The sequence below is a fragment of the Lathamus discolor genome, chromosome 2, assembly GCF_037157495.1.
Source record: "Lathamus discolor isolate bLatDis1 chromosome 2, bLatDis1.hap1, whole genome shotgun sequence".
Lineage (NCBI taxonomy): Eukaryota > Metazoa > Chordata > Aves > Psittaciformes > Psittacidae > Lathamus > Lathamus discolor.
In genome coordinates, this window is record NC_088885.1 from 43296577 (window position 1) to 43310097 (window position 13521).

A 13521-nucleotide genomic window follows, 5' to 3' on the forward strand; every position below is an offset into this window, starting at 1 on the left:
CAGCAAGTAGTTCCCTTTTGTTTTAGGAAGTAATCGGTTGGAAACTGTTTCTAGAATTTAGGCATACAAATAATTTACCATACTTCATCTTACCTCATTCTAACTGTCCCTATGTGTGACAGTAATAGAGGTTAACTCTTTCAACAGCAGCTAAGCTAATTCAGGCCACCTTGCCCTTGTAACAGATTACAACATATAGACAGTTATTCAGGTGTCATTAAGACACTCTGAACTTGATGTGATCTAAGCCCTGCAGTGACAATGTTTTAGGTTTTGTTTTCAGTGATGTTTGATCAAGAATTTATAATAATGACGAGACTTGCCTAGAAATTCTTAGTTACTTAGTAATCAAGGGGTACCATAACTGTCTACACTATCTTTCAAGAACACACATATTCAGAAGAATTGAGATGCTCAGAATTTACTTCAAAAAACTTTACTGCAAAACATAGGTGGACATTCAGAATAAGCGGTTTTCAAAAATCAAGGCGTATGCCTTTTACTACTCTCCCAAAAAGCAACAAGCAGGGAAGAGGCGTATCTTTGAGACTAAAGGAACATATACTTGTACCAGTGTTATTGGCTCCCATGTACCTAACAGAGGGTTTATTAAGTGTCTTTGCCCAGGACTCCTTTACCTTACAGACTACCCAAGTTTTATGCCTTGTATAGCACATAGGTAAGAGCTTTGTGTCCTCCCCACAGCTGGTCAACAAGTTTTGTTCAAATTAGTACACTTTGGGCAGTGGCATTTGTCTAGCACAGGAAGTTATTCCATAGCAGTTTGTTCCTTTAGAAAATACAACTGCAAAATAATTTAGGAGAAAAGCAATCCTAAATATGTCTAATAGGATTGGGCTCCTAATGGTCTGTGAAACAAGTAGTGCATAAGAGTCTGAATTACAAATCACTGTGTCCTGTTACCATATGCAAAAGAAGGTGAATATACAATATACTTGTGTCCTTACCCCAAAACCGGTCCTAACCTTGAGACAAGTCTTTTTCTTCCTGTTGTTCTGTCTGCTGTCTCTCCTCTCCAACACCTTGCTTGCAACAGCACAGACCCAGCATGAGAAGGCCGAAGGTACCATCTCTGGACCAATGGCAGCACCCGATTGGAAGCTCTCAGGAGATAAACCATGGTCTGAACTGCACATTAGTTCTCCACCAAATTTTGTAAAGTCGCCAAAGTAAACTACACCCCATCCTGATTTTTTGGGGGGTCAGGACTGTTGCATATGGGACAACAGCTGCTTCTTCCTCAAGACATCTCCTTCCAGGACGACTGAGCCTTATTGGTAACTGTACAACAAAATGTTTCACTGAAAGGCTAAAGCACCAAGAAAAAGTGGGTTCAAATGAAGTGTTCAAGGCCAGGTCGGATGGAGCTTTGAGCAACCTAGTCTAGTGGAAGGTATCCCTCTCCATGGCAGGGGGTTGGAGCTAGGTGATCTTTAAATTCTCTTCCAACCCAAACCATTCTGTGATTCTATGATTCTGCTTTGCTACCTTTATGGCAAAACCATGTTAGTCTCCCTTTAAAAATTCATCCACTCTGTATCTGCAGACAGCAAGAAAAGATGGGGAAGGGGAGTGTCTCTTCTGTTTCAAGGAGATGATTTGATAAGGAGTCACATCCAAAGCATCATTTTCCAAGCATACTCCAGTTTCTCAGTACACTCACAACTGAACATTAATTTAGTTGGTTAACTAACAAAGGTAAGAAGTTTATTTTCAGCATGATCAGATGGCCACTAGTTCCACAAACAATGTGATTAAATTATTCCACAATAAGATTTTGGAAAGAGGTCGAAGTTCTTTCAGTTTGTACAGTTTGTGTGTTCCTGATGTAGTTGCTATACCGCATTTAAAAACAGTATACTGCAACAAGAAAACCATCTCTAATTTACCGTACTGGTCTCGGCTGTTTCAGTGAGCACACTGGCTTGGATGTACTAAAGCACTTTGACAAGTTTCTTCCCATTCCTCTTGTAGTAGGAGGATGAAAGCCTTGGGAAAAGGGCTGGTTGCCACAAAATTTGCTCCAGCCAGCCTTCAGCTGGCAGGAATTCTGGACAGTTTCAACTAAAATAAGTTTACATAGCTTTTAAAATGGCACAAATTAAAAAGCTGAAACATATCATGGAACATTCACCTTTTTAAAATGTTGCTTTTGTTTGAAATTTGGAATCTTAAGGCTCAAGCCAAAGGACTCTTTCCCCTCCTCTTCCCCATTCCCCGCAATGATACATTGAACTCAAACTAGCTTTAAAGCTAAATTTAAGCTATTGAGTTGTTATAACCTGCTTTATTTTCTAATGTGGAAAAAGAACTGGTGCCTGCAAATTTGCTCTGTACTCTCACTGAATTCTCCCAATATTGTTAGATATGTATAAAGAAAGAAAGTGTACGCAAAGCTTGGATAAAACCTGGAAAGTGCATCTTTTAAAGACTTACTCAAATGTTTCACAACACAATAACCTTTTTGTTTCATTAAACACATTGCTAACTTAAATGTACTTGAAAAGTCAATATTTTTCCCAAATTTATATATTTTTATTTTGATTTAAAAATCAAACCAGTATTTTAGCAGCTTATGTATAACCAGATAAAGGCATACAATACATAAAACCTTTATGTCAAATCCAATGAGCCATTTTTGAAAACTTAATATTCATGCTTTTCTCATGCAGAGTAAGGACATTTGTATGCAGATTACCCACAAAAGAAAAGTAGTAGTTCCAGGGAAAAGAAGCTGAAAGAAAGGAAGAAATTGTCTTTTGTAACCAATTGCTCACCTAGATAGGATCCACTGTTGTGACCCGCACATTCAGCATCTTCTGGACGAAGGGTAAAAGCATACAGAATAAGAGCCAAGAAATAAAGCAGAATAGTTAGAAGCCCAGCAAAAAATACAGAAGAAATTACTTACAAAATGACAACTGTACAAAGCATAGCATTAAACGCCTTCAATAAGCCATTTTCTTAAAAACATAAAACAATGTTTATTGTTTTATATTTTAGCTGGAGATATTCTGGAATTTTGCAGCATGCACACTGATCTTTTTACCTTTTCAAGCAAAGACTGTGATGACAGCAAACATTCTAAAACGAATTCTAGCACTGTATTATTCACACTTTATCAGTTAATAGAAGGTATGATGCCACTTAAAAGAAAGCAAAACATATTTGATGTAAATCAAGCTTTTTTGTAAATTATACATTATCAGACTTTAGCTTTAAGTTTTGGCTCACTGGATTAGACAGAAAGGGTTTTGATCAAAAACACATCCTCTCATTTGATATAAAATAACTATAGTGTATATTTTTACATGCCAGAGGCCTTCTGATCAAAAATATGAGCTACAATTTCTAATGCCTTTATAAACAAAGGCCTCTTACGTTCTTAAAAAAAAAAATAAAAAATACAAGAGATCAGCTGCTATTACTTTAACATATGCTGCAAGCATAACAGTAACCGGCTACACTCAGAGGGAAAACAGTAAAGATGATACTACCTCGATGAACTTTCTACCATCTCAGAGAAGTATATTCTTCAGTAGTAATTAGAAATGCAAGACCTCTTGTGGCTGTGTAATTAAGTTGGAACCTTCTCTTTCCATCCCAGCCCACCCAAGTCTTGCTAATATTATTTTATGATACTACTTTCCTATACATATCTTCCAGAAGTTCAAAAGAGAGAAAGCAGTTTAAAACAATAGTTCCAATTACTGATTTTTACATGAAGCAACTAGGAATATTCCGGTATTTTTATCTGCTTCAAAAGATGATTCAATGTATTTGGTGGCAATATAAAAGCATTATAACATCTCTTAGAAACATTGGACTATATGCAATTTAATTCTAAACACATGTTCTCTAAATAAAATTATTGGGCTATGCAGGGAAACTTTTGTACATGTACCTTCAATTTCCTCTGAGAAGCACAAAGGAAAAATAGGAAAGGAAATCATTAAATGGAGTGAAAACATAACTTAAGAAAGAAAAGTTAAATTGAAAAAGAAAAATGCACCTACCACACTCAACCGCTTCCTCATCTTAGAACAGCCAAAAAAACAAAGTAATATTGTTTAATGCTCCATAAATAGGAAAAAATGTAGCTATGTAAGCTACTCTAAAATCCTCTTGATAGCACCTATTACATTGAGGCACATACCAACATACCAGCACCGAGTTTAACTTACATGCTTAACTACACTGAGTTAGAATAGACCTAAAAAGACATTGAAATGTTATGTGCATTTTTAATTTCCTATGAGATTCTCCCACTATTTATTTAATAGCAATGACCTTACTCAGTCGTCATGGAAGAACTCTCTGGAATTAATGCAAAGTTTGTTAATTCCATTTAATCAGTCTTAACCTAGAATTTCTACTGTGAACACAATCTCAGTATTTTTCTGCACTTACAGTAACAGCTTCTACTGCCCTTGAAGCTGGGTTTTGGAGAGGGTTTTTTGTATTTTTTCAAACCTCTATAGTTCTTGTCAGGTTTTTCTCTTGCACTTTCCTAATCTAATAGATCTACTCCAAATTTTCTGTTTACCTAGAAATTTGCCAAGAAATTTCTGCCTCCTTGATACTGGAAAACAAACATTTTTACAATCATCTTTGTGATCAAAAATTCATTATATTTATCTTGCTTTTCTTTAAAAGCCCAAAGATACATACTAAGGTCAAGATTTATATAGGGATTTTTACAATCTATATCTCATTCAAATTTCCTTTTGAATCTGAATAAATATACCTAAAATCTAAATATTTCAAGGAGCTTTCGTAATGCATGTCTTTCCTTGGAATGTGAAGAAATAATTCAAGAGATATTTTACAACCTTTCATGTGTAACTGATGTATCAAACAAAGGCTAGGTCAAAACTCTCCTGCCTATCTCACTACATGGAAGAGCTTTTCGCAGTTCATGACACGTAGCGGATACAGAAGTCTTTTCTGCCAGAGTCAGAAATACAGAATCATTTCTTGATATCTTTTTCTTGAGGACTTATGCTTTAAAATATTAATTTGGAAGACAGCTCTGAATCTTATTTAAAGTTTATGTCTACACACAAGGTGACCACATGGTTTTAGTAAGCTGGAAAGTCCTTTAAGGTGAGCACTGCTTGGTTGAACACATCTGGTGCCTCAAAAGTGCCAACAGTTTTGTGAGTTGAGACTGAAAGTGTTGGATCCCTTTTCTTCTCCTGACCTTAAAAGCTTCCAGTTTTTGAAATGGCAGATGCCCTCAAGCTGGACCTGGGATGGCAGGCTGGCTTCCAGGTACTATTTCTTTCTCCTTCTCTGTGCTGAGAGACCTCTTACATTTCCTGATATGTATGACAAGTTATTCTATATTTTCACTTCTATCACTATCAATAAGCTGCAATGTGCCTCCCCAAAACAAGTCACTAATGCTCAATTCACATCAAAATATCTTGAATTCAACAAAGTCCTTTGACTTATCTAGTGACTATGCATTTTAAAGTATTTTGTTTGTATTTTATCATTGGAAACAAGACAAGTCCTCATTTATAAACATGAAAGGACCAGGAGAAAAAGAGGTCTGTGTGTACAAACAAACTGGACAGGACAAAAGGTACCAGGAGAAAAAGAGGTCTGTGTGTACACACAGCTAGAGACTAACTCTACCCTGACCACTGCAGACTTCCAGAGAAGACTCACAAGCATGGGAGATGGTGAAGCTACAGCAGGAGGACTGAGAACATCTGAGGGGAAGCCAGGCTCCTAGGCTACCTGTGCTAGGAAAAGGAATGGTCTTCTCCACAAATCAAAGATGTCAGAATTCCAAGTAAGTAAGCTGATTCCAGAGAGCGAGCACAAGCCAAAATTTCTAAAAGCTGAGGTTTAACACAGATAAAGTGAAGGAGTTCTGAACTTTCTGTATTTTGTTAAAAACCTTCCTTCTCTTGGGCTACTCCTAAGGATGAAGGTAGTGGTCTATAATGAAAAGTGAGAAATTAGTGGGTCTTCATAACTTAATGCAACTATGAAAGTCGTCAACATGTAGCTCCCAATTTGAATTTTACCAGGAATTTTACCACGTCCGTCACTGGTAAAGCCACAGGTTATTTGCCAGGAAATTTTGTACTGTGACTCACCACTAACTGATACAGGTCTATGTGTTTGAAGTAGTTGTACATATGCAGCAGATACACCTAGATACTAGATGCTTGAATTCCAAAATTTAGAGACAAGGAAAATTGGGATAGATCTCAGGCCAACACAGTTTCACTAAATTGGGGTGAGAAAGGAAACAGAGTTGTTTATCTGGAAGAAACAAATAAGAGACTAAAAGAGGACAGAGACTAAAGAAAAGGAAATTTGATGGGAAAACAAAAATACCCAAAACCAACATAAGGCAACAAAGAGCAAAAAAAAACACTGAGAAAAGAAGAAATACCATCAATTAAATGTAGTGTTGCAAGAAGGGAGAGGAAGTTACAAAGAAAATAGGCATGGTACAGGTTTATGAAAGAAAAACAATGCAGAACCAAGAAGTAAGTGGGGAAAAAAAGAAATAGGAAACACAAGCGTAAAGGAAGGTTAGGAAGTAGGTGTTTTTATTCATTTTAGAAAGACTTCAGCATAACAAATATGCTAAACTACAACAACACAAAACAGTATCACATATACTGTATTTCTGTATGCATTTTAACTGAAATATATTAAGATTTGGTTTTGGGGGCCTCACCTAAATTATATTAGTTAAGAAGCTCAAATCTAGTGCCACTACAGGAACTTCTTCAACTCTTTGGAACAGTCCAACACCGGATTAAAATGTTTAGCTTTTGCTGGCTTTTTTCAACAAAATTTCCATCAAGGAATCATACTTAAATGTTTCTCAGTCTAAAATTAGATCCAGCAGCTCTGTTCTAGCTTCTTATCACAAGCAAGTTACATTATCCCTTAAATTCTATTTTGCTCTAGTAAGCAAGAAATCATGACATACAATGATCTGCATTACAGTGGATATATTCAACACTCCTGATACTTCAGTGGTGAACAGCCCCATACAGCAATCGACATTTATACTGTTTTGCAGGGTTTTATCCTATAGATTTTTGTACATTGAACGATACACGTTCATGCTATAGGAAATTTAAGGTGATCTAATTTAATCCTCTTCTCATCAGATAACAGTATCGCTACCAAGATAACTTGGAAGATGAAGATAGTCTTGTGGTGAAGGAAAGAGCAAGAGTTTACGAGATCCGCTTCCACTTCTGTCTCGTGACCTTGACTCACATGTCATCCAGCTTCAGGTTTCCTTAATTTCTCTGTGGTAGCAGGAAGTTAATATTTGTAAGGACAGAAGACTTCTGAACAAAGATGTTAATGTGCTAATTTTACTCTATAGGTCTGGTTTACTTTTTGGTTTTACTCATAACTACCTGCAGATGGGCAATCAAGTTTCAAATATGAACACAGAAAAATACTGAGAAGAAAGGCAAAGTTAAGATTGTGCAGCAAGTCTAACAAGGAAAAGTGTCCTATACATTTATTCTAAATGTTTGGTCTTCAAATACAAGTGGTACAAAGCATTCATCCTTTTAGCCTGTTTAAATTCTTTTGTTGGCAGAACACGATCTTCAATTCACAAGACACTCGTCTATGGATAAACTGGGTTACATCTTGTTCGAATGAACACCATTTGGCTGCAGTTAAATATTTCCTCTTGCTCATGCAATGCCAATCACATATGGCAAATCAGAACTGAAAGTAAAATGGCTTTTAAGCCCTAGAAAAACTGTATGATGATGGCTTTGCCACAGTAAGTATTTACATTTAGCATTAAATATACAGAACAAATGTATTTTCATGGAAAAGACATTTCTGAACAGCTCTGTCATATATGCTCCATACATATACATATTTATATATAACTATACACACTGGGTATGGATATACACATATGCATGCACTGCACAAGTTAACAGAAGTTACAGACTACACTAGTATAAAATATAAAGTTACCAGTAATTTTCATACCAGAGACAACGCATATATAACATAAGAATAAACACAGTAACCACTGTGAAAGCAAAATTATGCTGAAGGAATATAATGTCTTGGCTGATTATTGTAGTTTATAACATCTGCAGAGCAGTAAGTCATTTGATTAGTATTCAAAGAAATATATTTCTTTTTCCCTCAAAAAAACAGGTGATCACTGTTTTATTTACAAATTAAAGTCAGCTACAAATGCAAGAATGATCATGTTTGTTGGCAATGACTATTACAGTCTTTGTATTCAAGTTAACAGACTGGGAGCTATTGAACAAATTAATTCTTCCCCGTACCGAGAGTCATGTCACTCGTAGTTAGCCAGGGTGCAGTGACAGGAGAACTCACAGAGCCAACTCTGGCTACAGAGTTGTGCCCAAGCTAAAGTGACCTAAAGCCAGGAATGCTGTTAAGTATTATTAAAGAACACCAAGTGAGCAAGTTTCTGCAGAGCTGGCATTCAGCAGTGGCGCACATGCTCAGACATACAAAAGCCTATTGCATGCAGCCAGATACACCTGTACTGTACCTCCCTCTGCATCCCACAGAGCTCCCTCTCACTCCAGGTGCAGGTATACTGCACGTTCACCACCCCAGCACACAGAGGGTTAGTCGACTCACAGATTCTCATGCATCTCTGTTCCTTTACTTTTATTCCATTTTCCTATTTTCTTCTCTATGCTGCTTTTTCTTAGCATTTTCCCCCATTATAATTTCCCACAGTATTAACACAGAATGCTGCTATTTGCTGAAAAGTTCTATTAGTTACTGAGAAAAATATTGAAAATGTTTGAGAGGTTTGTTATCCCTCCATCAGCTCTGCGCTAACCCAGAGCCTATCAATCTTACCAGTAGGTCAGCACATCTAACTGCCACTTATCTCATGCTTTCAAAACTTATCATATATTAATGTTGAATTTATCGAGGTTTTCTGCCAATAAGAGCAAACAAAAAGAAATCAGAGTTCCTATTAGTAATCTTGTTAAATTTTTGAAATGGTGAATGTGAAAGCAAATACATTAGCGTTTGATTTAAAATGAATCAAGAAACAACTAAACTATAGTAATGCTAGTTTGTTACTGTTAATTGCATTAATCTAGTAATTTCTTTGTGGGATTTTGCCTAATGGGGCTGATGGACAGCTTTTGTCCATCGGCTCTTCCACTGCCCTTGTTGCAATACTTTCTTCTTTTCTTCATCCTCAACACAAAATTTCACTTCCCTGCTTTTCCCTTTTTTTATTCCTACTTTTTCTGTGTCTTCCTCTCAATGTAAAACCATCTCTTGTCAGCACAGGCTACACCTATACTACCAATTTCCTTCGACCTTACTCCCAGATACCAACTACGTGCCTTCTCCATTTGCAAATGAAAATGTGTGTTTTCACTTACCTTTCAGGAAGGAGTGTACACTGGTTTGCCTCCCCCTCCAGTATACACATAACATATTAAAGGTTTTTCACTTTGACTGATGCAATGTGAGAATGATTCTATTTTGCCTTTCAAGAAAATGGCTAACTGCAGGGAGAGGTGTGCACGTGTACCTTACACAAAGCTAAGCTATTTACTTGTACTTCCCACAGAGACATAATGAAACAGTTGACTTGGCTATTAAAGTGAAACTAAGAATTGGCATTTCTATTATAAACTGACTGGTTTAGGTTTCTCATTTGTTTTTTGTTGGGTTTTTTTTTTTTCAACGCAAATAATTCTTGCTGAAAAAGTTCTGTGGAAAGTAACCTCCACTCTCCTTGATACGTGTGCGCATACAAGCACCACCAAAAAAAACCCACTTTACTTCCAAATGTATGATACAGAAGTATGTGTACAGATTAATAGCTTTAAATAACATGCATTGCTATGCTGAAAAGACTAAAAAATTCAAAATAGGAAATAGCTTCCCAAAAGTAATCCAATCTAGCTCCATGTAGGTTTTGAAACACAATTATCAAAGCAAATCATAGATAGATTATAATGTTTCTATAATGCAGTTATTGACTATATTTCAGAGAGCTCTTTTCTAGATGAATACAACAGTCCTTCCCAGTTCCAGAACTGGCTTGAGAAGAGAGGAAAAACAAGAACTTGCAGAATACTTCTCATACATTATATGATTTTAACTGATTTTTAGATTAACTTTCAAGTAGAATGACACTACCACCCTGAAAGCACACTTAAGAAACCAGAGCTGACTCAGATTTTCTGCGTATCTAAGAAAATAGAATATTTCTCCTTGATTCTCCCTATTAAAAACAAAGGCATGTACCCAGGTTTCTTCCTCATTACAAAACGTGGGATCTGTGAAATGAGTCAACTGAGCAGAGCAGACTGACACCCAGTGCTACTTACCATGTTGCAAGAAAGCTTCCTAGTGCAACTCAGTCCTGTCAGGAAAGGGACTTTTATTAGCAGCTCTGCTTAAAGTCAACAGGTTTTCATCTTTGGGAAGCTATATCAGCTGGCAAATTGCCCTTTCCCTCCAAACTGCTGAGGAAATTCAGGTGATAAGATTGGATGGGATCAACTGTGATAGCAAGCTACCTCTCAATATACAGGTAGTTCGTAAAGATCTGCAGAACATCAGTTTCCCCCCACAATTACCCTTCTAAACATTGGAGAATCCTATACCAAGCTGAAGGCCAGTATACAGGATTAAAAAAAAAAAATCAGATGAAATAAAACATTACCAATTTCCCACCTCCTTACATGGCAACTTGTTAAATAAAATTTTAGAGGACAATAATAAGTGGGCCATACCCCACAATACAGAAAAGGGCTAAAAAAAAAAAAAAAAAAAAATCAGATCCAGAATTTCTTTTCAAATTTCTGTTCTCTGTCACCTTCCTTACATGCTTCCGATGCTGGCAGTATGCGTTTTGCTCAGCTGAGCAATACAAGGTTTTCCAGCATCCTCCAGCTCTGGCAAGGTGATTGCTGTGAACAAATACAGACAGGGCCTTCCATTCCACAGCTTTCCTGACATGCTTGGTAACATGAAAAGGCTGCCTAACCTGAGAAAGATCACAAGAGTGTGGAGTTTCCCAGCTTGCATAGAATCTTCTGGAAAAGCCAAGCAAGTGGAAGGTTTTCCTGAGAGCAACTCGAGCACCATCCTAGTCACAGCAGTTTCTCTATACCTGAATTCCGGTCCTTAAAATGCCTGCTCCATGAAGGATCTGAATTCCCTCCCAGCACTAAAAACATACTTTGTCTTTGAAAAATGGGATGGACCTCTACTCAGAGCAGCACTTCCCCTCTTCCCATGGAAATCTGGCAAATATAGCAGCAGATTATCCTAAGAAATGTTGAAGAGAAAAAATTACAAGCCTCCATTAGTCTGCAGTCTTTCCTCCATCAAAAGGCACCACTGCCTTCTAGATGATATTTAGCTGGACCTTGCTTTGTTTAAACAAAGTCTGAAAGAGAAGGGTAATAGGCCTGCTGCCTGACCTGTCATGTTTTAAAGGAAAGTGGAGGAAGAGAGGAACTCTTCTCCCTTGTTTAAGCCAATTAAGGCAAAGTTAGTGGAAACAGCAGAGACAACAATAGCAGACATACTGTGGGTCTTCTTTGGATTGCAATTTTGGCAATTCCCAATCAAGTCCAGGCTGTCTATTTGGAAGGGTGAGATGCATCTTGTAAAACCTTTCACTTGAAGGTCACTAAAAAGATGCAATCTATTAGAAAAGGAATCATGCAGTGTTGCTGCAGCAGCTGATTTACCTCTTCAAAAGCATCAGTGCCACCTTAATTGAAGGCTCTTGTTGAGGGTATTATCCAGATTCAAGAACAGTGGACAGAGAGAAATAGCTATACCCTGGGATCAGACACTTTTCCAAAACTGGGGCAGAGCAACTTGACCTAGAACCTAGAAAAACAACAGATTTACTACAAGCTGTAGAAGCTCCTCTTTGATTCTAAGACCTATGTAAATTAGAAAAAGCTATAGTGCAATCACATAGTCCGTTACTGTAATTACAAAGCTTATCAAGGGCTTTGGAGTTAACAATAGCATTAGGGCACACAATCAAATAGTGAAATGGCATGAAAGATAGAAAATGCAAATTATTAGAAAACTAACAGTAACTGAAGAACTTCAGAACACAAAAGCCATAGCAAGGAGTTAGGGAATTTGCAGTAGAAACATTGGTGAGAAGTTCTAAAGTTAAAAGCATTTAGTTTTGCACTTAGTGTGCCAGCATCCACTGTTTGCCATAGTATCCATACTTTTTGTTTTAATGTTAAGGAAAGAAAAATGGCTGGAAATTTTAGATCACTTTCTGAATATTTCTAGTTGAACTCACAAACATGTTTGTATTTAAGATTTAGAACATACTGAAGCGTGATAGTTTCTTACATTGTACTCACTTTGTTGTGAGTCTGTACAACTGAAAGAAATAACAGGTCAAGTAAAATATGCAATGATACTTAAAACAGATGTTGATGTAAATTCCAGTGGAAAGAAAATATTTGTTTCGATGTATTGCGCTTTCTTAGAGCTTATTTTTCTTCCATTGTGCAACTATAGTATTTAAAAGCAGAGACTTAAGAATGAATTTGTTTAAAAACCAATAAAAACTGCTTCTGTGAAAGCCTGTCAAAGAACAGAATGTCCTGACTTTTAAAAATCTGTGCTACTTCATAGGATGCAAAAAATCACCAAATATACAGGGGAGAGAAGGGGAGACTATCCAAACTTTTATCTCACTCTCAATATAAATTTCACTGGATTGATGCAATCCAAATTATAAAACCTGTTGAGCAAATTCTATACTATTCCAACAGGGAAAGAACACTCTTCAACCTTTGAAATATTGTATATCAAAACACTAATTGAGTTCGGTGGTTCTAAAACTAAGTTGGAGGGTTGAGATAAATTGTTAGCTGCTTTTAATTTCAGCTCTTTTATTTTCCTACCGATACAATATACTCAAGAAGCTATTGTGCCCAGGAGAAGTGCATACTGTAGTCAGAGGGTTGAAACAAACTTCTACTTTATAAGGTTAGAGATCTGGAGTAGGATTTCTATTCCAGGTTAACAGACTTACATGACTTTCTGTTGGAAATTTTCAGTGGCTGAATCTGCACTTCTGGTCTTCTTACTGCAAATCTCCTATGAAATCGGAGGTAATAGGGGAAAGACACAAACTCCTCAGTTTTTACAGCAAGTTTGGGATTAATAAACACTTAGCATCATGAGACTATTGTGAAATATCCAGGAGATTTTATAAGAAATTAACTTAAAACAATGCAATCTATTGACAATCTAAAAAAAATTAATCCTCAGCCTCAAATTTCTGTAAGCTTTCCAAAACCTGCTTCAGTTCCTATTCCTGCATAGTGCATCAGTGTGAATACAGATACTGATGTGCTATTTTCCACATGTTTTTTCTCTCAATCTGGATAAGCATTATCCTATCAGGTTTTGTCATTATTAATTCTAGCCAGACAAATAAGGAAATCCAAAGCATTTCAGCAACAG

The 13521-nt window shown here is 36.7% G+C and overlaps 1 protein-coding gene across 3 annotated transcripts in view; it reads right to left on the reverse strand.

Annotated features, from left to right (window-relative positions):
- Positions 1-13521, reverse strand: part of MPP7 (MAGUK p55 scaffold protein 7) — a 156229-nt gene that overhangs the window by 21664 nt on the left and 121044 nt on the right. For all 3 annotated transcript variants that reach the window (XM_065666648.1, XM_065666649.1, XM_065666647.1), the window contains exon 11: positions 13088-13152. In XM_065666648.1, the coding sequence (XP_065522720.1) occupies positions 13088-13152 (65 nt within the window). The remainder of the gene's footprint in view (positions 1-13087; positions 13153-13521) is intronic.